Genomic DNA, 27932 nt, shown 5'->3' on the forward strand with positions numbered 1-27932 from the left:
GCTCGGTCTCCTTCGCTCCACCCACAGCTGAGGCGAGATAGTAAAGCCGCCGGGATGCTCTGCTGACACGGTGGCGCGTTTTCCGGTAAGAGCGTCGTCTCCAGAGACGCAGCGAGTGTTTGGGGAACAGAGAGTTGCAGCTTTTTGGTGTTTTGCGTAATGCGCTGTTGTCATAGTCAACATTTGGCCTTGATTTGTGCAGCAACCGTGCAGTCCGTGAACCTTGTCCCCCCCATCATCGCTGTGTCTTAGTCACACTCATGGTGGTTTATTTGTTTCTCGCTTTGATTCATCTGATTTATTTGAAAACTGCACACCTGCCACACATGCAGTGTAGACATGGCAACTCTTGGGATAGAATTACAGAAACGCAGGAATTGAATATTAGATATGTTTATATATATATTTATTAAAAAAAATTATAATAATAATAAATAAAATCCGGTGCTGTGACAGTATAAAGTCACAGCAACAATGCCAAAAATAAATAACTAAAAATTATATAAAATATAATAAAATAAAATAACAAATAAAATAAAATAATATAAAGTGCCAGCAACATTGCCAAAAAAATAGAATGATATAAAATAAAATAAAACAATAAATTAAATAAAATAAAGTAAAATGTAATAAAATAAAATACAATAATAAATAAAATAATATAAAAATATATAAAATAAAACGATAAATAAAATAATATTAAGTCAAATGTAATAAAATAATAAATAAAATTAAATAATATAAAATGCCAATAACATGCCAAAATAGAATGATATAAAATGAAATAAAACAATAAATAAAATCAAATAAAATGTAATCAAATAAAATACAATAATAAATAATATAAAATGATATAAAATAAAACGATAAATAAAATAAAATAAAGTAAAATGTAATAAAATAAAATAAAATACTAAATAAAATAAAATGACAAAAAATAATTAAATGAAATAAAACCAGTCTACTGTGCATATTATAAAACATAAATGTTAAAAAAAAATAATATTTTGGCATATAAATAATAATAATGCCGCTTACGCCAGACTACAGCCAGAATTTAACCATTAAAAATACATTTTTATTTTCTTAATTTGCAAAACAGATCAGAATATAAATAAAAATTAGATGTTAAAATATCTTCAAATTCAGCTTGAGGACTATGAAATTGATGCATTTTTATTTTCCTTTTCTTTTTCTCAATTTTACAAATTTGGAAAAAAAAATGTCTTTTCTCTTCTTGTATTATAGACTGATATTAGTTAATAGCATGTATTATTATTATTAATATTCGTTCTTTGTTGTTATTATTGCAGCTGCAGTGATTGCATACTGGCATTATTGCTGCGTCGAGGCTTTGCTGCATGCTGTTATTTTGAAGGGACAACGTGTGTGTTTCCGGCCTTCACCCTCGGGCAGCTTGATTCGGCTGCGCCTCTTTTTCCTCTGCAGCGCAACTTGCCTCCACCCACTCAAAACAGTGCGGAAATACCCAGATGACGCACCAGAAAGGAACAGAAAAAAATAGGCTGTGAGTGGGAGAGGCGAAAACATAACTTCAGAATTTAGTCATAACCTGGAAGCGGGTTTCAGACTGTATCCAGCAGCTCAATCTGCTGTCAGGGATTTCTGTAGACAGGCTGGTTGCAGTAGTTTCACCAGGGTTTTTATTGGCGCCTCAAAGCAGCCTCTTCACACACTGACCTAGATTACAGTTTCAATTTCACTGACAAAAAAAAAATATGTAACTGTAAATATGTATCTTTTAATTTAGTATACACACAAAAAATGCTCCAAACTCTCCTTATGAGCTGTTACTTACTCGTTATTTTCATTATTCTGCAGGAAATAAGGTTAATCTTTGATTTTAATCACTTTTTTAAAATCATAGAAAAACCTGAAGTCGTAAAAACGTTGACACATCCAGACCAGGAGGAGGCGCTGTTGGTAAATAAATCAGAGTCTGATGAAACTGTGTCTTAATAAGTCTGTTAAGTTTATATATATCCTTGTGTGTGTGTATTTATATATATATATAAACGCACACACATATATATATTATCTTATGAATACATTGATAAATTGTAGACTTAACTATTTTTTTCTGTTGCCTTTTCATTATTAATATTATTAGTATTATTATTATTAGTAGTAGTATTGTTGTAATTTGCAGTATTAGTATTATTTTTACATTTACATTTTACAGCAACTTGTTGCAAAGGCTCATCCATGGCAACACTTTAAGAGGCGTTTTTGTGTTATCGGAAATCGCATGCTCAACTGAAGAAAATGCACCGATCTGACAGTGTTGTCCGCCTGTTTTCACAGCTATTATATATATAATATATATATATACTTTACCGTCTAAAGTAGCTGCAAATCAGCTTGTTATTTTACTTATTTATCTGTTTGGTAGCCGTTAATACTGATCACAATGGTTGGGCTATTTAGTCGTTGTAGCACTTTGTACACACACACACACACAAAAAAAAGCTATATTTGGAAAGAAACACGAAATTATGTACTGTATATACACAGCAAGTTGTGTAAAAATATACTTTTAGTTTGTATCCTTGAAGTTTAACTGGAAATATTATGTTTTTGTAGGCGATATGTTAGCTTTTTTTCAAGTAGACGATTAAAGCTGTTAACCGTTACTGAGGCGAACCGGAATTTCCGAGGAGCCCCTGAACGCGGCGCAGTGTTCCTAAATGGGAGGCCCGTGGACGGGAGGAGGGCTGGCGGTGCGTTTGTGTACAACGGCGGCGGCGAGCGAGCGAGCGAGGCGGTGCCTGCTCCTCCAGACTACTGCGGCGGGCAGAGCTGTTCGTTTTCAGAAATGGCGGAGGGGGAGTTGGACGTCGACTCGCTGATTTCCAGGCTTTTAGAGGGTGAGTTCGCGGCCACATTTTTTTATCGCTACACCGTCGTGTTATTCGCGGTATTAACGTGGGGTTTTGGTTGAAGATTTGACCGCGAGTTGAGAAGAAGAGGAGGAGAAAGAAAAAAAAAGACAGAAAAAAAAAAAAAAAAAGGCCCCGCTTCTTTAGTTGCTAGCGTAGCCCCGGTGCTGGGAGCCAACAGGACCGGTCCCGTCTGTCGGTAGTCGGGGGCACGCCTTCAGTTAGCCTCTTTATACCGTAAAGTTACAACTAATTCACGCTAAAAGACAGAAAAGTGTTGTTAAACATGGCGGTTTGAGTGTTAAACAGTAGCTTCGCTGTGAAGTGGTGAGAAAAGTTGTAGCCAGAGGACTGTTTGTGTCCAGCGTCGTTTTTAAAACTACAGCAGTTATTAATGCTGCATTAATACTCATATTAAGAACATAAAATACTTCCTAAATGAATTTTAATATCTGAAAAAACATTAATCTTAATAGCTGCTGCTCTTAAGAAAACACACAACGGTGGGCGGTAGCTCCCCCGGGTGCACGTCTTCACCAAAACTTGACATTTCTTCTAAAAAAAATAAAAATAAAAAAGTGCAGCTTGTTGAGTTAAGTGAGCCGAAATGTTCCACAAAGTTCCCTCACCCCCGAGGAGATAAAAAATGTCAGTTTAATTTTGTATACACAAGGTCTGGCTGCGATTTTAGGCAAAAAACGTCAAGTTTTCAATGGGGGTTTGGCGCGAGGAGGGGGTTATGTTATGCTTCTTTGTGACCATTGCTAAATGTTTACACAGGCCGCAAATATTGATGATATTTCCACTTTTAGGTGAACCTGCACAGTTTGTACCCTGACTGAATTTCAAAACTGACTTTTGTTAACCTTAACCTGTGTGTGTTTGTGTTTTGTAATAAGTTTTGTAATGTTTTGACTCGAGCTGACCCCCTACAAAGGTTTTCACAATAACTCACGTTTTACTTTTTTGTGTCGTCCGGATTTTATCATAATCATTCATAATTTTGCCTGTAATACATATATATATATATTTGTGTATATTTTCATGCTTGGGTGTAATGTGGGTTGTTTTCTTTCACACCCGTACCATTATTTTGGGTCCGTTGCCGCGCAGAAGTCAGCAGTAGTTTCTAAGAAAGGACTGTTCCTGCTCCTCCGTCGTTGTTGTTATGTGTTGGGTACCGACAGTGGGTGACTTTCTTGGCGGCGCCAAATAAGGGATCTCTGACTTAACTGGGCTGATCTTTTCTTTTTTTTTCTTTGGAGAACTCGGAGAAGACGCAGAAGCGGTGTCGAACAAACGTTTACCGATCGGATTCAACGTGCTGAAAGTCAAACGCACTCGGTTTTGGCAGCCGTATGCTAATGAATTGATTACAACGCAATCGCGTGGATTGATTGGTTGGAGGGAGGCGGTGACGTAATACTGCTTCTTCAGTGTTGCAGCTGTACACGGCGGCTGGTCAGTACTGTACCGTAGCTCGGTTAGCTGCTTATGTTTTTTTTTTAATGCAGCAAATAGGAAACCCTCAGCGGAGGAAACTTTGAGGTGCCCTAAAGGCTTCCAGATGTGAGCTCTGAGTCTGTCCGTCTCCCCGTCTGTCACTTTCTCCACATCTACAGCCAAGTTTGTGGACAGGAGAAGCAGAAACGCTGCTGGTTGTCTTAATGCTTTATTCCCCCTTTTCTTGTAAGTTTTAAGATTTGTCCGAGCAGGGGAAGAATCTGATGTCAGCAGTTTGCCGTGCGTGCCACAGCCTGCGAATGTTTTTCTGCAAGGGCTCCAAAAAAAAAAGTTAGTCCAAACACAAGACCAGAGTTAGATGATGTAAGTTTTAGTTTCTGGAGCTGCTTCTGACGATGCGCTGTACGTACGTCCAAATGGCGTTACCGAACCTGAAGGTATTCAACTTCCTAATATAGAAAGTGTATTTTCATTGTAGGATTGTGTTGTTTAGGTTTGTAGGTCTACACGTGCATGAACGAGCCGCTTACAGCTAGCAAACGGCACCGTTAGCATCTGCCCCCGGGGAGTTCTTGTCTGAAACACGACAGATAAAAGACACGACAGCGACGCCCAAAGCCGACAATCGGACAAAACTCGGTGCTGCTTCTTTCTCGTTGTTTTGGCTTTGGGGTGTCCCAGGCCGTGACAATTTTATTTAAACGAAGATCATTTTTCAGAATCGAGAGTTCAGCGCTAATAAAAAGTTTGCGCTCATGTTGCGGTAAAGTGTGGCGTTGGAATCGGTTTGTCACACGACAGATAAAAGACACGGCAGCGACGCCCGAGACGACAATCGGGACAAAACTAGGAGTGTTGGTCAAAATCCTGGTGCTGCTTTCTCGTTGTTTTGGCGTTGGGATGTCCCAGGCTGTGGCAGTTTTATTTAAACGATTCCTAAGTTAATTTTTCGGAAATCGAGAGTTCGGAATCATCTCGTGTCGTTGCAGCGCAGTAAAGTAGTCAGCCTGAGGTTAGTTATCAGAGGAACATGTCATTTGGATGTCATCACGGGACGTGTTTCGTTTCAACCGGTACAAAGAAAATAAAAATATCTTTGCACGCAAACTAAGGGTGCATCCGAATACCCATACTAACGTACTGTTCAGTAGGCGAGACGCAGTACGTCACAGTAGTACAGTATACAACGGTAGCTCACTACGCTATCCCACAATTCAGCGGGAGCCCGCTAAGCGTAGAAGAAGACGAGCCGCCGGGAAAATCAAATCAGACAAAATGGCTGAGACGGTTGTGACAGCTAGTGTTGCTTTCGTCAACGAAAACTATGACTAAATATTGTCGTCAACGAACCTTTATCACGTGACTAAAACGAGACGAGACGTAACGTAAATGCTGGTCATGCGACGATGACTATAATTAAATGTATAATGCAATATCGTTGACGAATAAAAACGAGACTAAATGTGGTTTACAAAATAAAAACTATGCTAAAATGTCTCTCCATTTTCGTTGACCAAAACGAGACGAGAGACGAAATGTTACAACGTAATTTTGTCTTGTTTAGTCGCGTTATTATTATTATTTTGTAGTTTTTCTGTTTCCTGTGTCCAGAGCCCGTTTCTCTCGCAGGCGACGTCACTTCCTCAAGCTCCACTCGCGGCATTAGTTAGAAGTAGCGTGACAGAGAAAGGGAACGATGGCCGGCCAGCCGGGGGTCTTTGGTAGAAGAAGAAGAGAAGACATTTGGAAAAACTTTAAATACATCGAAGTGGAAAATAAAACCGAATGTCTTGTGGTGAAAGATAGGGAGATAAGATAATAAGAACCTTGTTTGAAATAGGTTTGGCTAAAAGAAAATTTTGGTTTTGTCTATACTACAAGGTACTTATACTATATTGACTAGGTTAAATAGAATTGCATTACTAAAAAGAGACTAAAATACAATTTTCATTGACTAAAACTAGACTAAATGTCATCAGTTTTCGTTGACTAAAACTAGACGAAAATAGTCATGGATAATTCTGACTAAAATAAGACTAAAATGCTCAGACTTTTAGTTGACTGAAACTTGACTAGACTAAAAAGAGTATGAACATGACTAAAACTAATAAAAACTAAAATGACAGCTTGACACAAAGACTAGACTAAAACTAAAATTAAAACAGGCCGCCAAAAACAACACTAGTGACAGCTACAGCTACGACAACCCAAGTTTATAAATGTAAGTATATTAGGATAAATGTTGAGTTTAAAATGTTGGTTGTTTCGAAAATACTTCTCCGAGGTGGCTTTAAAATTTCGCGGCATCCGTCATATGTGTCGGCGTCACATGTAAACATCCGGGGTCAAAGGACAGGCAAGATGGCTGCCCAGTACGTCCGAATTGTATGCCTACTACTCGCTCGCATACATAAATAACGTACTAAATTGACGGTTGAGTAGTACGTTCTAACCGACGTTAGTATGTACTGACTATTCGGATGCACCCTAGTCGTCCTACGACCAATCGGCAGCATTTTCTTGTAAACAAATTTTACTTTACGGCTCTCAGATGACGTTGCCGACTGCGCCGCTGCATAAAGTCCCTTATTGGTCCGACAGATCTACGCTGGAGCATAATCGGTTCCCAACGGGGAGAGACTCCAGGAAGTTTGTCTTGCTTCCAGGCCCTGTACTAAGTGTCATAGCGATAGTTTCTCCAAAGTAAAACCTTTCAGGGCGGATAGAGCTCACGAGCCGGGGGTTATCTCTCCAGCAAAAAGACAAAACGGCTTTACCCAAACACCAAGAGACAGATTTGGGCCACTCACCAGCAGAAATACAAATCCTCAAGCTCTCATCTTGTCCCTGGCGTATCAGCATGTCTTCGTAAGGGCCACCTTTTTTTTTTTTTTTTATTTTAAGACTTGACCTTTCAACAACACAAACACCTTTCACGGTGTTGAAATCTTGGTATTTTGGTTTACTTAACCAGATTGCATCTACAAGCTTGCGCCCTATTAGACTCTTTTTTACTATTACTCACAATCTGTGGCTTTTTCCTGGTAGTCACATGAGGAAGCTCAGTTATTACACCGCCACGCTGCAGACGCGTGTTTTTTTTTTGTGTGTTTTTTCTTCTCTGCATAAATAAAAATCATATTTTTCCCCAATGTCGGTAGTGATTTCCTCAACCGCTCGTTGATGTTCCCTTTTTCCAGTGAGCGCTGGGTTCCAGACATACTCTCATAGCACTGTCTGATCTCCTATTAAATGTCAACATGCACAGCTGTCCCTGCTAGAAATTAACCTACCCTTTTGGTGACACAAACACAGCGGGGCGCGGGGGGGGGGGAGATGAAGCGTAATAACCCTACAGTAATACAGTAGACTTGTTGTTTTCTGCTTTGAATATCCCTCAAATTGGTGCAATTAAACCCCTTAAATACACCATATACATTAAGAGTTGTGTGAGTTTGTTGTGTTTATCTACTGAGCCGTGGAAGATCCTTTTAAAGCGGAGTTTACGCCTCTGCCGGGGACATGGACGGCGTAGGGACATACCTACGTAGCCTAGCCAGTCTAGTCGCTTCACTTTCCCACTTCCTGCTTCACTTTCAATAACGACGACTGAAGCTTTTGGCAAAAATATTTGAACACATAGTCAGACAAATGTCTCAAGTTATCTCCAAACCTCCCAAGTTAACTTTACAGATTCTTTATTGAGCCAAAACAATCAATTCAAAAAAACTGCGAAGATGGAGAAGCGTGCTACGACCAATCACGGCACTAGGGCAGGCGTCTGGGTTGTCGCCGTAGCCTCTGCGTCAGCTTAACGCAGAAGTGTAAACCGCCTACAAGTGTTTGTTTTGGCAGGTCGACGACGCTGCCCTTTTTGCCGGACAACGCCAAAACGCAACACACCTGTTCAGATAAGAGGTCCGGGGGAATCCCGCGTTTGGGGCCCAGTGCTGATTGATTCTTAATTGAAGACGTAGAAAATGGGGCAAAATGCCAAAATCAACTTTTCCCTTTTGCGAGTTTACAACTGCACAACTGTTTTCCCGCCATTTTTTATGTGAAATATTCAATAATAGTCCTTATTTCATGCGACAAATTAAATTATTCTTGTAGCCTGTAAACGCCATGCACTCATGATTAACGAATTAATATATTAAAGTGTATTGACGGGTTCATTTTTGTAATTTTGGCCTCTCAATTGCTTCAAAATGGCACCACTAGTCCTAGTTGTTATCATGAATAGGACATGAATGTAATAATATGTATTGTCAGGTTGTTTCTAGATGCTTTTCCCTTTGAAGGGTTGATTATGTCGGTGTTAATATAATTTTAAAGCACCTTCAAGGGGCAGTTTAAGTCAACGGCTGCAAACAGTGCAAATTTTAAAAGGAAGAAAAAACATCTAACGCAGCAAAAAGCTTAAACAGAGAGAAGTCGGTTGGTCAGAAATTTGACTTTAACATCACCCTACACCTTATCTGTGCACTCATACTTTTTATCTTCTCCTCATCTAACCCCCCTGTGTTTGCGGATTTTATTCCAAAAATAAATTGTGAAAAAGCCGCCTGTCAACTGCATCAACCCTAATCTGTGGACGTGCACGCCTACGAGCGCGCCTGTCCTTCAGTGGTTGACAGGAGGGGCTGACAGGCGTCGTCTAGCCGACAGGCCAAACCTGATCGACCGACAACATGGTTTACAATCACTGAGGCCTCCTCAGCCGTCTGAGCGCGCACGTTCCCGGCCTCTCCGGTTTCATGTGTCACCGCGAATAACGTCGGCCTGTCATTCGCCGTCCTGCGACCAATCTCGTGAGTCACAGTTGACAAGTTACGCAAGAAAGCGGTGTGTAGTTTACTTACCGGACCCATTTGAATGTAATATAATGGTATTCAGATGTCTGTGTGTGTCGGACGGACAGTCTACAAGTTAAGCCTGCTTCACAAACGTCATTCCTGTCATTGATGAATGATAGGCAGGCGAGGAAACGTGCGGTTGCACCACAGCATAGATGTGGCATCACAGATCAGACGATGATAATGATAATAACATTATTGTGTTAAATAACAAGCTGCATGCGTGTCATACATAATGTCTTGGTGGTTCCCTCTGAAGGTATTCATTCATTGATGGATGGATGGATGTCTAAACACAGGGGTGTAACGTGCTATCACTGCGGTGAGAACAGATCAATACCATCACAACCACATTGCACCGCAGGACACAGTTGGAAATCAATCAGCCGTCTGTTGTTTTGGTTTGACTCTCCCTCCACAGCAGATTGGCTCGGCCAGATCTCTGCGGCGCGTATTGAGCATATGAGCTGACGTCGCATTTTTCACAGAAAGAAACGACTCTCGCGTGCCTCAGCAGTGTTGCCCCGCATGTTTGTGTGTACAGTTTACCGAACCAGCCTCGTGTTTTTCTGTTTGTCTGGATGTGTTCTCCCTCACCTCCTCCTCCTCCTCATTAGTTTTTACGAGTGCTGTACTGTGTGTGTTTGTGTTTTTGCATGTGCTGCGATCCAGCAAAGCAGTGAGCTATTACAGTCCTCAGCTTTTCCAGCGTGCCCGTTGCTAAGCCCACGCCGGCCCAGGCTTTTGGTGACAACGGGCCCTCTGTCTGGGCCCGCCAACGGCACAGGTGGCACCGTCGACGCCACACAGCCCCCGATCGTTGACCAGTGAGAGCAGGGACTGGCTGGAAAAACGGAAAGTTGGATTATTATTTATTTACGCCACAAAATCTCTGAGTTCAATGACCGAAAACATGTAATCCCCAAAGGCCACTCACGCTTAAGTGTAAAAATGTCAAGAATGGCCAGTAACTGTTGCTAAAGGCGACACTTTGCACATTGTAAAAGAAAAATTGTCCTTAAACATAAATGCCATTTATAGCGAACTTAAAGCTCTCAGCTCTGTTTTTATGCTTTGCTAAAATTTCTTCTGGCATGAAGTTCTTTTAAAATATTTTATTACATCAACTAAATTCAGCCAGTTAGCCACACCTAGCTAGGTAGCCCGGGGTTGCCAGAATCAATGAATCAATGACTCGTTACGGGCACGTACAAATTGAATACGTCGTAAAACATCTTGCCGTAAGACTTGCCGGCGTTCGGATGACGCGGCTGACTACGCCACTGTCCCATCAACGCCCGGATAATTTGATTTGCAGGAGGCTAATCAACTCTCAACGGAGCAACTCCAGATCACAAACCGACTTGTGGGCGGGGCAAGTTTGAGCTGGCTCCCGGGCTTAAGGCTGCCCTCGTTCGGGAGTTATCGCAGCTTGTTCTCGACACGTCAACCGGGCAGAACTTTATTTTTTTTATCTAATGTGGTGTCCGGTTTCTAGTCTGTGATTGGTCAGAAATTGGAAGTGGGCGTGGCCAATGCGGAAAAGCGTAGGGCGGGGCAAGTTTGAGCTGGCTCCCGGGCTTAAGGCTGCCCTCGTTCGGGAGTTCTCGCAGCTTTTTCTCGACACATCAACCGGGCAGAACTTTTTTTTTTTTAATCTAATTGTGGTGTCCGGTTTCTAGTCTGTGATTGGTCGGAAATTGGAAGTGGGCGTGGCCAATGCGGAAAAGCGTAAACGCTAGCGGCCACTCTGTGAGCTCCCAGATGCTAATGTTCGCAGTGTGATCGCTAATCTCTCCTGGGTAGAGATTGGCATACAGCGCGTGGGTGAACGGCGTGATCCGACATCCGAAAAATAATAACAAAGGTGCCTCTCAACATCCCTTTTCCCGCATCTCCCACAATGCTTAGCGTGTGTGACGTATGCTGCAGTGGGAGGGGCCTTATGAGGAACTTCCCCTGGAGTTCGGCGCTTGAGTTTCTCGTGAAGTATAAAGGACCTGTGGCCAGAACGAACTTTGTTCTTGCTCTCGCAGCCCTAGGAGAGAGAATAAATTTCTTGCTTCTTGTGGAGCATGTAACAAGCTTTAACAGTAAAAGTGCTTATATTTTATTGCTGAGGAACGTGCTCTTATCTTTCAAAAGTTGCGTAGTCTTTAAGTTAAAGGTTTTTCAAGCCTTTCCAAAATTTTAATCGAGCCTAAAGGACCCGAACTCGTCTTGGTTTCTCAACTTTTTCTTATTCTGCACCTCCCCTGTGCACTTCACATCGGCGTCACCCTGCTTGTTTTCGTCGGATGCCGAGGCCTGCTGCTGTGTTGCGCGGTGTTCAGGCTGCTGGCGTGGCACTCTGTTATGGAAACAACAATGGTGGAGCCTGTGTGACGGAGGGGGGGGCGGCAAGCAGGGGGGGAGCGGTCGCCCCCTGGCACCAAACGTGGCACTGAGAGCTCACCCAGGCTTTTCAGCTGCCCCTGCTGTAGGCTTTCCAATAAACCCTCCCTTCTATTCACTCCCTCGCCTGCTGTCTCCAGCTTCAGTTTCATTCTGCCTGCTCTCTCTCTTTATTTTTCTTCTACTCCTCGCCATCTCTCCCACTTTCCAAGTCTATAGCCTCCTGTTTATTCCCCCCCCCCCCCCCCCCCCCCCGGTCTCTCCTCTCGGTTTCATTCTTTCTCTTGCCCCCACAAAGACACCCATTCACTTAAAGGCCCGAACAAAACGTCCTCTGAAAAAAAAATGCCCGCACACAAAATGCCATCGCATTCGTCGGGATTTTCGGCCTCGAGAGTCGCTCTCCGAGTTACTGTGCGCTTCTTGTTCACTGAGGGGGGTCACTGTTTTCCATCGGCCCATGCGTGGGAGAGGGTTAGACCGGGGAGGGGAGTGGAGTGGAGGGGAGTCGCTGGCCTCGCGCCCAGTCGGAGAGAATGGCGGTGGTGGTTAGCTGAAAAGGTCTGACGGGGCATCTTTATTGGTGCTGCTGACTAAAACATGCACAGTCATACCTGCTTAAAATTCATGAAGTCTGCTTGACCCGTTAGACGTCGCTTTGAATGTCTTTTGCTTGGAAACTAGAGGAAATGAAAAAATCAGGCTTTTGCTGATCTCGGCCGTTTCTTCCACCGGGGGGAAAAAATAAATGACTTCACCGATCGATATATTTATATGAGCTGAGGAAAAAAAACTGACCGCAGCCTTACCGAGCACCGAGTTTAGCATTTTGATCCGGTCTCGACAACTTTGTTTCCAGGTGTTCTGCAAAAAAAAAACAAAGAGTCAAACCTTAGTTTAGACCTTTTGAAAAGTAAAAATTCTCTATTTGCTTTACAGAGAACAAATGAAGGAGATCAAGGGAGTTACGCGGCTCACACCGTTTGTTTCTCTTTCTTAATATCAGGTGTCAGAGATAAGCAAAATTTTTGTGGTTGGGTCCAAAGCAAATTGCACAACATTAAAGAATTTTTAAAGAAGCCACACCTAGATGAGTTTTGGAAACATTTTGGGCTTGTTGCAGCGTAGAGGACTTGCTCACTTCCCTTCGAAGCACCTCTAAGATAGAACTAGACACCGTCTCGTAAACCGATCAGGCGTAACAATACGACCACTGACGGGAGAAGTGAATAACATTTAAACCGTCTTGTGACAATTCAGCGTTCTGCTGGAGAAACTTTTGGACCTGGCTTTCTTTCGTTTTGGATGTTACTTAGACGTGTAGCACCCACCTAGACCAGACCAGGGACCCCCACCCCATAGCAACGACGCAACAACGGCACAAGGTGTTGACCTGGCCTCCAAATTCACTAGCTCCCAAACTGATCAAGTATCTGTGGGATGACCCTCAGAAGGTCCATGTCCTGATGAGTCCAACCATTTTGGAGGCAACAAGTGAAACCTACACAATATTAGGAAGGTGGTCGTAATCTTACGCCTGGTCTGTGTACTGTTGACAGACTTTACATTGTTGTTGGACGTTAGTTCACTGGTCTGGTTCTCGTTGCGTCCCCGTACCGCCGTGGAGCCTTCAAGCTCCTGGTCCTGATTGACTACTTCCTCCTGCTTGCGTTACAGCTGTGCCCATATATGGCAATGCCTTCCAGGAGCAATCTGACTTATCTCCCTCTCTCTCTCTCTCCCTCTCTCTCTCTGTGTGTTTGGCCCTTAAACACATTGTCAAACTGAACTGTGAATGGAAAAACAGTTGACCCCCTATGACCTTTTAGTGAGCGTTTTTACAACGTGTGAAGCAAAGGGAACAATGACTGACAGCTCAACTCACTCTTTTTTTGTGTAACCACCCGTGCACTCCTTAAAAACTACCGTCTTTATGTTCCTAATCATTAAGTAACATCTTTCACTGGCTAACGTCAGACTAATGGTCATTTTTTTAGAAAACGTAGAGCTTAAAGATTAAACTCCTGCCCTTTTGTAAGTCTACAGTCGTGTCTGGAAAACTGATCCGACTGGCCCGTCCCTGCCATTACGCCGGTTTCACCTTCAGATTAATTTCACCCTGTCACAGCTTAGGTGTGTGCTCCCACACACACACACTTGTCACCTTGTTGTTGTTGTGTGTTGTTGTGTGTCGTAACGTTTCTGTGGCGTGGCTCGACCTGCAGCACAATGGTGGGCCGGTCCCTTTCGCCAATCAAAGATCCTCCCAAATATTTAGTCAGCTATCTTGGAAAGTTTCCAGGCCGCTATTATTCTGAGAACACTGGCTCGTTTGTAGGAAAGATCAACCGGTGTTAGCAGAGCTTAGTGAGCAGAAATAAGAATATAATAATGTACAAATCGCATGGTTGATTGTCAGAAACTAAAATATCATTATAGCCCTCTTTTTAATCCTACAAGCAGTCCAAATATAGGACAATAAACTATTTTAAGCTCGTATAAGACCAAGAAGAGCAGGAAATACTCGTTCTCAGTGTCATTTCTCAAGCAAAGAAATGACTTATCTCTTTTTATGTCGTCGTAAACTAAATGTCTTTGCGTTTTGGACGATCGGTTTTGACATAACAAGACGTGTATAGACGGCAGGTTGGACTCTTTCAGCCGAGGAACGCCAATTAAATGCTGCCTTCAGTTGTGTCGGTACAGGTTTATATCCGTTCACATGTTGTGGTTTCCTCGAGCATGCTTCTTCAATGACGTACCACGTTAGTCACTTTTTTTTTTATTATTTATTTCCTTATTTGGATTCAACCAGCGACATGTGCAGCTGGGTGTTTGCTACTGGTGCTTTTGTGCAGCTCTTCTGTCATCACACGGTCACACATCAGCTTTCAAAGTTGACGCTTCTTGGCGTGTTTTGGATCTCCCCCCCGTCACACGTAGACTTTATCTTTTTGCTCGATCTCGCAAAACCAGTCACGCAAACGCGGTCTGGCTAGACGCACGAAATGGTCGGGGGGGTATATGAGGCTGCAGGAAAGCCAAGGACGAGCAGAGCTGGTTTGGGTCTGGAGGGTTTGATAGCTGCCTAAAATACAGAGAGCCCTCTGGGACGGCGGGGGGGGGGGGGGGGGTTTCTAGGCAGAGCCCGGGCCTCTGACGTAAGCGCAGTTCACTGGCAAGGCTGCGACCCAGGAATTCAGCCACAGACAGGAATGCAACTTAAAAGATAAATAGACGGGAGGGAAGAGGTGAAGCTGGGGAGTGGGGGGGTTGGTGGACGGGAGGTCTGGGAACGAGACACAAATAATAGGAGGTCAGAGTGTGACCGAACGGCGTAGAGGCTCAGAGAGATGTACACCTGACCAAATTAGGAGACGTGAACCGGAGCGCAAAAGGTTTCCTCAAAGACGAGGTTTTCACTTATCTTTCACGGAGAGCTCAACCGAGGAACGCCGCGCATCTGCTTGGGGTCGTCTGTCATGGCGAGAGCGTCTTTGAGCTTGTGTGTACATTGTTGTGATCGTTAGTTTACCTTAACGTGCTAAATTTAGAAGCCCTTCTCAGAAACCCGCCAACAAATCCAACTCATAAACCGGTTCATCTTTTGATTATGAAACTATATTACTGTAGGATTTTTTTATTTATTTTTTTAGGTCTTTGTCGCAGGAAAAAAATAGCTTTTTGCCACGGGGGGTTTTTGTTGCATGACATGCCCTTAGTTCCTCTCCCTGTCTCTCTCTCTTTACTGTCGCCTGTCAGCTACAGGCAAAATGCCAGAACAAGGACACAAACGAGAGACTCCTGCACCACCCTGAAATGTTGGCAGAAGTCCTAAACAAGAACCAACATCTAAGAAAGATCAGAGATGTTAGTGTGACGGTGGAGACAAAACCGTTTGCAGCAGAGTTTAAGTTTCAGGTTCGGGATATCGGATGGAAATATTGGGATATGCGCCCGAATCCTGCACTTTTCTATAACGCAGCGTGAATCACTGGTCCCGTTTCCTGATGTGGGACGCTTGAGCTACACTTTTCCAGTACTTGCACGTCAACAAGGGGATCAGTCCATGACATACATATGGTAGACTGTAAAAAATATCCGTATTTGCTTAAAAGTGCTACAAAAAGTCCGAAACTAATTGAACGCACGATTAAGTTCCTGCATTTCTGAAACCCTTGTTGTTTACAACTCCACACAACGTCTAAATTGAACCTCACAGGGTGAAGCTGGCGGAGAACCCACACAACTTTTACGACGAATGATTACATAATAAACCCAAACACTTGCTTCTCTCGTGCGATGGGAGGCTTGAGTCTAGCGCTCTCTCGACTCCACGAACATCGATCCGAAACCAAAACAGAATATTTAGTTGGGCGCTACCCGTCGCTGCCGCTCCTCTTCCACGTGTTTTGTGTGTAGAGCTGCACGTGGGATGAAAGACTGCGCATCATATTAGAGTATGTCTCGGTGAATCATCATAGCTTCGGCCTGAGTCAGATCGTAATCTCCAGGTGATGTGCTTGGGGCTTCGGTGTTCTGTTGAACATTTGAGCAGAACCGCGAGCTTTAGAGATACTTATTTAAATATATATATATAAGTGTGTGTGTGTGTGTGTGTCATCTGCTGTGGGAGTCATCTGCAGTTGGCGTTAGTATGCAGGGCGTGGGCCGGCGAAAGGTGCCGCTTTATCTGCAAATCGGCTCCTTTCCCTCCTCGGTGATGCAGCAGCAGCAGCAGCCGCCGCTCCGCTCGCCCAAACACCTTGCAGGCTGGAAATTGGTCTTGCTGGGTTGCCATGGTGATCAGATGTGGAGGCGGGGTGGTGGGGTAACCTCCCGTTTTCTCTCTCTCTCTCTCTTTCTTTTCCTTTCTGTTTACTGGTGAAGCTGCAGTGCGGTGGTGACGGGACGAACTAAAAAGGATGCTGGGGAAAAACCACCCCCACGAGCCCCGGAGTGGTACGATCTGAAGTCAAGGTCACCGGATCACGTTGTGTGTGTGTGTGTTTGTGCAAGAGGGAGTGTGTTCCCTTTGCTCTGCCTTAACTTCACCGTATGATTGAAAGGGGATACTCCCAGGCGAGTGGCGCAGGTTGTCAGTCCTATATCAGGCCGAGCCTCCCCCCCCCCGTCAGCTGAGCCGCCAGCAGCACAGACGTGCGGGCGCGTCATGTTTGAAGAAGGAAGGGGTGTGAAATCACTCCCGACGGCCGCAGACACTCCTCGCCTGCCGCGTGTTGTTGTAACCTCTTGAGGGAGAGGTGGCCGCACGCAAACGTACAGTCCTACCTTTTCGGACGGTCTAAATATAGCCCGTCTCAGGTGGGGGACGTGCGTGGACGCAGGTTGTGTTTGGCTTGCGGCCGGCCGGAGCAGCGTTTTTCCGTCCCCGTCTAAGGTCTCCGGGGCAGAAATAGCAAGGTCACGTTGCTGCTGCTGCTGCCGCTGCTGCTGCTGAACACACACACCCAAACAAACAAACACACACACACACACACTGTTGTCCTTAAGAGGTGGACGTCACACACCGTCAAAGCTGCAGGGATTCACCTTGAATTCCACCTCACGTTCAACTTCTCCTTTTTCCAAACCACGTCCGTTTGCGCTGCATGTTTGGCGGCATTCGATTTGCATCATGTTGCCGCGGTGTCGTCTGTCAAGCGGCCGCCTCAGTCAGCTCTAACTGACCCACTTCTCTGGGTTTTACGACCTAGAGAAGAAGAAGAAGAGGACGGCGGGCGGCAGTGGAGGAAATAATGCAGGGAAAAGTTTAAAAAGTCAAATCAGGAAGAGCCGCGTGTGGTTGTTGTCGCAGGTTTTGCATGATGCATTATCTCTTTTGCATTTAAACGCGAGTCGTCCAGAGACTGTTTCGCACCGGACGAGCAGAAGCGCTGTTAATTAGTGTTGTAAAATGTTGTTAAATGTGTCGGCCATGCAGTGTGGAAGATGGTTTTTGAGTTAAAGTAGGTTAAATGGAATTTGATCATGCAACTTGCTGATTAATGTTGGTGAAAGTCGGAGTCGTTTAGTTTTATAGGTCGATAAGTGTGTAAACAAGCACAACAAGCGGTCGTACCAGACGTCTGTGGAGAGCTCGTTCAGTACACAATGAAGCCCCAGGATGTTTTCTTGTTGCCCTGCTGTGGTGGGACAACTCATTTTTTTTACAAATCGCCTATTTCTAGATCTCTGTTTAAAGTCTTCATACTTTGGCGGCTGGGTTTTGGACTTTTTATAGAGTTGGGGACAAACATTGCAACGCGGCGATATCTATTCCAACCAAAATGACGTGTTTATGTGACGACGTCCAAGTGTTGCTGAAGCCCTGTCCTACATTATATGTAACTTAGCAGCTAACTAGTCAACAAAAATCCAAAGACATTCAGTGTACTGGCTTTTGTGAAACAGAAAACCAGCAAATCTTGTCGGTGAGAGTACAAATGGACAATTCTTGACAGTTTTTAATTTGCATCTTCCCAGAAACGTAGCTACACGTAGACCGCAAGAGCTGTGATTGGTCCGCTTGGTAGCAGCGTGTTTCCTCTTTAGTATTTCCGTCTGCTTCTCCATCTCCGCAATTTTCAAACTGATTGTTTTTGATCAATAAAGATGGAACACGTTGAGAAAAAGTTAAGAGATACAAAAGAGATACAAACATTTGTGTGACTCCAACTTCGGCCAAATTTCGGCGATGGCTTCAGTCGCCATTGTTGAAAGCGAAGCAGGAAGTAGAAACAAAAATGAACCCGACTGCCATTTGGGTGGTGTTTTTACAGAGCGAGCCAGACTGAGCTAGGGCCCTATAAAATACGTTTTATTTTTTCCCAAATTCCGTTTTTTCCATTATAGTTTTTGCGAATCTCATCTTTTTTTTTACCTTTTACTCTTATTTTACTATCAAAAACAGTGTGTTTTTAACGTAAATGACTAAAATGTACACAAATTAAGTAGAAATTAACTTTATTGAGGTGACAGACGACACGTTTTCCTCAATGTGGCAAAATTAAAGTGCGTCAAAAACAAGCAGCAAAGTTTTAAGTAATAAAACTATACCGCTATATTAATTAAAAATGAATGAAAATTAAATGCTATTGAATATGTCATTATTATCATTTAAAAAAAAAAATTAAAGTGACGGGTAAAAATAGTCAAAATGACCGACAACGAAAAAGTCTAGCGCAACCTCTGCCTGACACATATAAGTCGTTATATAAGGGAACTGCTCGGCTCTGTACTACCGGGGGGTTAGCGTCGAGTTTCGCAGTTTTTTTCGCCGACGAAGACGGAGCCATAAGCAGCCGCTTCGCCGTAATGTTTTGAAGGGGGAGGGGCTCAGTCTTTTGGAAAAGGGGCTTGTTGTGCCGCCCAGATTTGCTTCCCTCCGTGCAATTTTCCCCAGACGTACGTTCCTCTCGCACATGAAAACGGCAAATTATGTCAAATTCCGCGTTTAAAAAAAAATAGATTCCGTTTTTCTCATAGGGCCCTACTGAACTAAATGGCTCGTCCCAGCGTAGGCTACGTACGTAGGTTACGCCGTCTTCCTCCTGCAGAGGCGTAAACTCCGCTGTAGTTGACTCCGGGTATCAAAGGTGTCTGTCAAGGTCTAGAAGTTGGCATCTAGTCACAGTTTAAGTTTAGTTTACGTCTTATTTGCATACTTCCTTGTTTCCTTTCACCAAATATGGTTATTTCAGACCTTTTTATTCAGTCCAACCCCAACATACATAAAGTAAAGATCAAATTAGTGAGATACTTTAACTCTTAATTGCCCCCCTGCCTATAATCCTCCAGTCTTGGCTGAACTTGACTTTCATACCAATCTTAAACACAGTCGATACTACGGTTCCCCCCTCCCCCCTTCTTCTCTTTTCCTCCGTGTTACACAACAGGAAGCGCCTCCAAAAACACTCCCGACACATCAACAATACCCACACAGGCTATTTCTATCCTCCGTGTGTTGCCTAAACCTTTCCTCCCGTATTTAGCTCGATTTAAAAACTCATCGCGGCGAGGGGTGGCGTGACGAACAACACGGGGGTTATAACAACTGAGCACGATCCAGGGAAAAGAAGTTCTTTAACCCTACTCTTTCTTTTACACCCAGTGCGAGGATGCCGGCCGGGGAAGATCGTGCAGATGTCGGAGGCGGAGGTGCGCGGCCTCTGCATCAAGTCCCGGGAGATCTTCCTCAGTCAGCCGATCCTCCTGGAGCTGGAGGCTCCGCTCAAAATATGCGGTCGGTACCAACCGTCTCCTCTTTGCTCGGTCGCAGATTCCCCGACAATCTTAAAAGTCGCCAGCTGAACTCTTAACCTCTCTGCTTGCGTCCTCCATCCCAGGCGACATCCACGGACAGTACACAGACCTGCTGAGGCTCTTTGAGTATGGCGGCTTCCCCCCCGAGGCCAACTACCTGTTCCTGGGAGACTACGTGGACAGAGGGAAGCAGTCCCTGGAGACCATCTGCCTGCTGCTGGCCTACAAGATCAAATACCCCGAGAACTTCTTCCTGCTCAGGGGCAACCACGAGTGCGCCTCCATCAACCGCATCTACGGCTTCTACGATGAGTGTGAGTTCACGCCGGCTGTGCGCTCCCTCATTTCCGGGATGACGAATCCCCTGGAGAGACTCGAGGCCCGAGCTCGTAAAAACATCGGAGACATCGCCTTTTTAAGGGGGGGCGCTGACGCTCTGCTCTGTTGATGTTGCAGGTAAACGCAGATTCAACATCAAGCTGTGGAAGACGTTCACCGACTGCTTCAACTGCCTGCCCATCGCCGCCATAGTGGACGAGAAGATCTTCTGCTGTCACGGAGGTACGTTTTTTTTGGGTTTTTGGCAATCGGACAGTAGGCGATCTGGCCTGACCTGCATAAGCTTCCGGTATCTTTTGATTCACTAATCTGACGTGAAGCAAATTGGGTCAGAGCTGATGTGATTTAATACCTGGGGGGAGATTGAAGAGATTTAAGTGTTGTTTTTATTTCCCTGTCCCGCTCACAGGCCTGTCCCCTGACCTGCAGTCCATGGAACAGATCAGACGCATCATGAGACCCACAGACGTGCCTGACACAGGTGTGTTTCAGAAACGACCCGAAAGAGAGATCGCGAATAAAGCTGCTGCTTAACTCGACTCGTCTAATCTATGAGAGTCTATCACAGGCTTGTCTTTGTGTTTGAGTTTGAGCATTTTGTCCCCCGTCCCCCGTCCCCTGTCCCCATGCGTGGGTGCTCTGGCTTCCTCCCAACCGTCCAAAAACACGCTTGTTATGTTAATTGGCGATTCTAAATTGGCCGTAGGCGTTGGCGTGGTGGGTGTCAATGGTTGTTTGTGTCTCTGTGTGATAACGCCGGCGACGTGTGCCGAGCGTGCCCCCGCCTCTCGACCAATCACGGCCGGGATAGGCTGCTGCAGCCCCTCTAACACTGTAAGCAGTGACGCACCAGTCAGCCACAACATTAAAACCACTTACAGGAGAAGTGGATAACGTTGATACGTAACCTACGCTGGTGTGAGCCATTTATACTTGTGCGCTGACGCCATATAGTCGGCGCCATAGACGTATATACATAGACGCCTCATTGAGCGGGTTGGCCCGTTGTTGCGATACGTCAACGTCGCCACCGTATTGGAGGAGGCAGCTCTGTCCCGCGAACCGATAGGAACCAAAAACGTCTGTAACATTAACTAAATATTACAGACATTGTTTTTGGTTCCTATTGGTTTCCTGAATATATACGTTCGTGTGTGAATGTGTAAATGATTATAGTACGTTAGTAGAAGACGCTTAATAAAGTTCACTCCATTGACTCGTTTTGGTTCGTGGGACAGAGCTGCCTCCTCCAATATGGCGGCGACGTTGACGTACGGTCCAGCGCTCAATGAGGCGTCTATGTGTCGGCGCTGTGTCTTTTTTTTACCCGTCGGGTTCATTTTTGTTGGCGACTGAAACTTTAGCCGAAATTTCTCAGAAAAAACGAGTCGTACAAATGTTTGTATCGCCGAACCTCGTCCATTAGCCCTTCCTTCATGTGCTCCATCCTTATTAATCCAAAATAATCAATTCAAAAATTGCAAAAAATTGAGAAGCAGCTGGAAATACTAAAGCAGAAACACGCTACTACCAAGCGAACCAATCACAGCTCTTGTAGTTACTTTCACTTGCTCTGGCTCTGTCGCCAAATTGACACAGAAGCCTAAACCGCCTCTTAGACATGTAGCACCCACCTAGACCAGACCAGACCAGGCACCCTCACCCTTACCCTACCCCATAGCAATGACAACCTAATAAAATATCATAATCTCTAGTTTGTGGCTCAAAGCGTAGTCCCACTGTCTCAGAGCAGTGATCCTCCTTCACTGAAGGTCAGGACACAAAGCTTCGTAGATCTCTCTGATTCTGAGGCGGCTCATAAACACAGGTTCTGATTCCAGCTCGGCAAACGGTGGATGTTCTCTGGTGTTAACACCAGGTGAGAACCTGAAGACCGTCTCTCCCTGTACTGCCATAAGTCCTAACGGTCCGTCGGTGTGGGTTGGTTTAGCTCAGAAAGACGCTTTTAAACCGACTGTTCTCCAACAATAATAATAAGTTTTATCTCGAGAGACAGGCAGACGTGAAGCCTCTCTGTCCCCCCCCTCTTCATTAAACCTGCTTGTTCTTGTCCTTATAAGGCAGCCAGTGTTCAGACCCTGGCAGACGCTGTCTCAGATCCTCTTATGGAGTTTCAGGGTGACTGTGTGTGGATGTGGAGAATGTGTGTGTGTGTGTGTGTGTGTGTGTGTCTGCATTTACGATAAACTGTAACTGTAACATAAAGGTGACTTCCTTCCTGTAGAGTCTGATCCACACGGAGACGTCTTATTGTCCAGCTTTGGTTCACGTGTTGTGTATTTTACTTTATATTATTTATTTTCCTCTCCCTCCTCCTCCTCCTCCAGGCCTCCTGTGTGATCTGCTGTGGTCCGACCCAGACAAGGACGTCCAGGGCTGGGGGGAGAACGACCGCGGCGTCTCCTTCACCTTCGGCGCCGACGTGGTCAGCAAGTTCCTCAACCGCCACGACCTGGACCTCATCTGTAGAGCCCACCAGGTACGAAACGAAACACACAAACTGTCCTGTCCGCCGATTCAAACACACACGGGGCGCTACTTCCCTAACCGCGAGCTTCCTAGAAACACACACATCCATTTGTGGTGTTATCATAAACTTTACATATCTGCGTGGAGCGCTGAAAGAAGTCAAGCAGTGACGTGTGGTGTTTCTCTCTCTGTGTGTGTGGCGCCCCCAGGTGGTAGAAGATGGGTATGAGTTCTTTGCCAAGCGGCAGCTGGTGACTCTGTTCTCGGCTCCAAACTACTGCGGAGAGTTCGACAACGCAGGCGGCATGATGAGCGTGGATGAAACCCTGATGTGCTCCTTCCAGGTATTAAACCGAGAACAAGTAGTAGTAGTACCACATTACATCATATGCCGATCAGCCACAACATTATAACCACTGATAGGAGAAGCGAATAACGTTGAACCATCTTGTGACAATTTAACGTTCTGCTGGGAAACTTTTGGACCTGGTATTCATTCATGTGGATGTTACTTAGACATGTAGCACCCACCTAGACCAGACCAGGCCCCCCCACCCCATAGGAACCCCACAGCAGAATGCACACACACAAATTACTTCAGGAACCACTCAAAAAACATGCATGAAGAACAGCACAAGGTGTTGACCTGGCCTCCAAATTCACTAGATCCCAAACTGATCAAGTCTCTGTGGGATGATCCACAGAGGCCCCTCCCCTCAAAGGACCCCCCCCCCACTATCAGCATCCTGTTGCCAGACACCACAGGACACCCTCAGAAGGCCCATGTCCATTCTCTGATGAGTCACAACTGTTTTTGGAGGCAACAAGGGAGACCTACACAGTATTAGGTGGTCATAATGTTATGCCTCATTGGTGCATTAGTGCTTCACCTCTCACACAGGCTGTGCATTCATTTATCTCTCCACCAGTCATTCCTGTAGCGGCGCCTCAGGCTGCTATTATTAGAAACAAGGTTCAGACTTTATTAGACGTCATTAAGTCGAGATCCATTACGCGTCAGGACACGACTGCCTCGTAATTCACACTCGGATTACTTGAACCCGAGTCCCGACACGTTCATGTTGTTGTAGCTATTAATAATAAATGTGACTTTTAAGAAGGACGGCAAAATAATTCATAATAAAAGTCATCCTGTCAAGTCAAGTCGTAGCTACTGGTTTATTTTGGATTAGCATCAGTCTCCGCTGTCGTCTGACGCCATAATGCACGTACATAAATACGACAACGCCGGCGACTCATCCTGCAGCTGCACATATTTTTAAATAAGATAAAGTTCATACAAACAGCAGGACTATAAATACATCCCTCTGAGACTCTGTAGCTGTTTCCTGTCTCTGCTTTAAAGGTCCACTTTGTATGATTTAGGGTTAGATCTGTTAGTGAAAAAGTGGAATATAGTATTAATACTAGGGGTGCACGATAATTATCGGTCCAATATCTGGAAATTATGACGTCATTCCGATAAGTCCGATATCACAACGAATGGCCCCGATAATATATAATATATATTTTGTCAGTACTGTGGTGTGAGTGGTTGTTTTAATCAATCGCTCCAACTCCCACATGAGACCTGAACGGCCTGAAGTGAATGCTGCGTTCAAGTGGCATCGGTATAATCGGAAAAACAACATTCTGGCTGAAAAAAAAAAAATCATTAAAATACTCCCTCATGTCGGAGAGCAACTCGTCAACTCGGTCATGATTTTGGTAGTAGCTGCCATTACCCAGGATGTTACACATAAACCACAGAAACATAAAAAGGTCGGAAAAACGACTCTCAAACTGGGAACGGGGAACTTCCGTCACCACTTGAATGCGGCACAACGTGCATACGTTTGTAAACGAACAACATGGCGGCGGCGGTGGCGGTGGTGTGGTGTGGGACTTTTTCAAAGTTTCCGAGGATGACTTTTCTCTGGCTTGTTTGTAATAAATGTTTAAAGAAAAAGTGCCACGAGGTGGAAAAATCAGCGCCAGCTTTAATACCTCGAACATGAAAAGTCATTTGAAACATAACCATCGATTCGATGGGGTTTCGAAGGCGTATGAGGGCGCCAGCGCGCGGCTTTTGCTCCTTAGTCTTCCTGTTATCGGTATAGGCCTTTGGAAGCGGAAAGTTATCGGTATCGGTTTTTAAAAAAAGTTATCATGCATCCCTAATTAATACTTTACAGAATCAGGCTCAGAGAGATAAAATTCATTCATTCATTCATTCATTTTCTGTAACCGCTTGTAAATGATCATGGGACGGGCTGGAGCCTATCCCAGCTGTCATTGGGCGAGAGGCGGGGTTCACCCTGGACAGGTCGCCAGTCTTATCCATTTTGCTTCTAACGCCTTTCTCTGCCCCTTTGTGTCCCAGATCCTGAAGCCCTCTGAGAAGAAAGCCAAGTACCAGTACGGAGGGATGAACTCCGGCCGGCCCGTCACTCCCCCCCGCACAGCCCAGCCTCCCAAGAAACGATGAAGGAGGACGGCGGGCGTCGGAGAGAAACGAGAACGAGAAAGAGAGAGAGAGCGGATTGTCTTGTCGACGATTGTCTCCTGTTGGCTTTTCACGACACGAAATGAAATAAAAGCAACACACGCGCGGCAGAGGAGGAAGTCGGCTGTTTTAAAAAGACACGCCCCCACCCCACCCCCACCCCCCTAAAAAAACAGTCTTTCATTGAAACTTTTCTTATCTCCTGAACTGCTGTCACACCCTCCTCCTCCTCTTCCTCCCCCCTCAGCGCTTTCTTCCCTCTGCATCTGTGTAACATTTTTAAAAACGAGTGTTATATATATATATATATATATAAATATAAAAAAGAGAAACGATACCAGGGTGTCATTCTGTCGCATATCGGAGTGTTTTTTTTGTTTTTTGTCTCTTTGTCCTTTGCCTATTTTCTTGACAACAGAATGACAGCTAGTTTAGTTTACCACATCACCTTACTCCCCCCTTCCCTCCCTTTCCTCCCCCTCCCCCGCCTGTACAGATACAACAGGTATTAATGACAACTGCTGGGTTTTCAATAAATAATACAGGGAAAGAAATCTGCCTGGATGTTTGTGTGGTTCTTTCAAATCAGTCTCCAGATTAAAATAAATAAAATAAACACTGACGGGCTCAACAAGAGAAGAAGAAGAAGCCTCTACTGTTGTGATCCCTCACTGGTTGAAAAGATAAAACGAAAGTTACGATGTAACTACGGTTCTATGAGTCCCGGATGACCGCCAGAGGCGGTGCTTTAAGCACTGGATAACTCCGCTCGCGCTAGCGCATGTCGAGTACGAATAACAACAACGTCACCTGTGACCCCTGCATGACCCCCGGGAGGCTATATCTTCCGGTGTCAGCAGGTGATCGGCTCCCAAAATCTTCACGTGAGCGCGCAAGGATTCTGAGTGACAGAGCGCTCTGGCGGTCATCCGGGACTCATAGAACCGTAGTTACATCGTAACTTTCGTTCTATTTCGTCCCTCCTGACCGCCAGAGGCGGTGCTTTAAGCACTGGATGACATATACCAACAGTGTCATGAAGAATCCCACAACCCACCTACTAACGAGAGGTCGAAGACCCAGGGCAAAGAACCACGCCCAGCGGGTGGGGAGCGGCCACATTAAGCCGGTAATATCGATGAAAAGTACCGGGCGAAGACCAAGAAGCTGCTGCACAGATGTCATCCAGGGGTACGCCCCTCAGGGCAGCCCAGGACGTGGAGACACCACGAGTGGAGTGGCATCTGACCCCCGCCGGCAACGCTCGACCGTTGACCCTGTAAGCACAAGAGATGGTGTCCACAATCCAATGGGAAAGGCGCTGTTTGGAGAGGGCACAACCCCTGTTATGCCCCCCATAGCAAACAAACAACTGTTCTGTCTGCCGCACATGTGCAGTGGCACTGATATAGGCAACCAGGGCCCGCACAGGACATAAAACACGCAGCCCATCATCAGCCACTGGGGGATCAAATCGCGCCAGGCGGATAGGACGGTTGACATGGTCACGGGGCAAGGTCTTCGGCAGAAACGCAACATTAGGCCACAGGGTCACCCCTGACCCCTCAGGCCCCCAACGCAGGCAGGACTCGCTGACAGACAAAGCATGTAACTCCCCCACCCGTTTCGCTGAGGTGATAGCCAGAAGAAAGGCTGTCTTTAATGATAGCCACTTGAGGTCAGCCCGGGCGAGAGGTTCAAAGGGTGAAGAAGACAGAGCCTCCAGCACCAGGGAGAGGTCCCACGCTGGAACCCTGGGGGACACAGAGGGCCGCAGCCTCAATGCCCCCCTCAGAAATAGGGACACCAACCGCTGGCTCCCTACGGTAGCATTGTCTATCAGGTTATGCTGCCAAGAAATCGCTGCCACGTACACCTTCAAAGTGGAAGGTGCTCGGCCGTCGTCCAGGAGAGACTGAAGAAAGTCCAGAACGGTGGCCACTGGACAAGAAGTGGGGTCCTCCCCCCTGTCAGCGCACCAGGCAGAGAATCTCCTCCACTTGCTCTCATACTGGAGACGGGTGGACGATGCACGAGCATGCGAGATGGTTCGTCGAACAGGCTCAGTGCAAGCGCTCAGCAGCGTGTCGGGCCCTGCAACAGCCAGGCCCACAACTGGAGACGGCAGGGGTCGGGGTGCCAAACCCGGCCCTCCAGCTGTGATAGGAGATCTTTCCTCCCTGGGAGACGCCATGGCGAGCTGCAGCAAAGCTCCCGCAGCAGTGGAAACCAAAGCCTCCCTGGCCAGAACGGGGCCACCAGGAGGAGGCGGTGGCCCCGATGAAGGACCCGCTGCAGCGTCGGGAGGATCAGAGGCAGCGGTGGAAAGGCGTACAGGAACACGCTGGGCCACTCGTGTCCCAAGGCATCTTGTCCCAGAGGACTGTCCTCCTCCATCCAGGAAAACCACAGGGGACAATGGGTTGACTCCCTCGAGGCAAAAAGATCCACCTCTGCCCTGCCGAAAACGCCCCAGATCAGCTCGACCACCTCTGGGTGTAGTCTCCACTCCCCCGGCGGAAGCTTGTGTCGAGAAAGGAAATCTGCCACCTGATTCCGCTCCCCCGGAAGCCACATCGCTCGCAAACTCAACAGACGGGGCGTGGCCCATGTCAGCAGGCGCTGGGACACCTGCAACAGTTGTGCCGACTTGGTGCTCCCCTGATGGTTGATCTGGGAGACCACTGCCTTGTTGTCTGACTGAACCAGCACATGTTT

General features: G+C 45.7%; 1 protein-coding gene across 1 annotated transcript; it reads left to right on the plus strand.

Moving 5' to 3' along the window:
- The first annotated feature begins 2740 nt into the window (after window positions 1–2740).
- LOC311485724 (serine/threonine-protein phosphatase PP1-beta catalytic subunit) lies at window positions 2741–25762 on the plus strand. The gene is made up of 8 exons (XM_084541315.1): window positions 2741–2888; window positions 19728–19859; window positions 19963–20193; window positions 20336–20440; window positions 20628–20699; window positions 22567–22718; window positions 22918–23052; window positions 25092–25762. The coding sequence occupies exons 1-8, from the start codon at window positions 2837–2839 to the stop codon at window positions 25194–25196; spliced, it is 984 nt and encodes a 327-aa protein (XP_084397441.1). The 5' UTR covers window positions 2741–2836; the 3' UTR covers window positions 25197–25762.
- The last annotated feature ends 2170 nt before the right edge of the window (window positions 25763–27932 follow it).

The sequence above is a fragment of the Chelon labrosus genome (genome assembly GCF_963514085.1).
Source record: "Chelon labrosus genome assembly, chromosome: 1".
Lineage (NCBI taxonomy): Eukaryota > Metazoa > Chordata > Actinopteri > Mugiliformes > Mugilidae > Chelon > Chelon labrosus.

What these genes read in the sequence shown, in the direction of transcription:
- LOC311485724 (XM_084541315.1), top strand. Translation starts at nt 2,837, where the DNA reads ATGGCGGAGGGGGAGTTGGACGTCGACTCGCTGATTTCCAGGCTTTTA. An exon ending in CTACGGCTTCTACGATGAGT is followed by an intron (nt 20,194 to 20,335) that starts GTGAGTTCACGC and finishes TTGATGTTGCAG; the next exon opens with GTAAACGCAGATTCAACATC. An exon ending in GATCTTCTGCTGTCACGGAG is followed by an intron (nt 20,441 to 20,627) that starts GTACGTTTTTTT and finishes TCCCGCTCACAG; the next exon opens with GCCTGTCCCCTGACCTGCAG.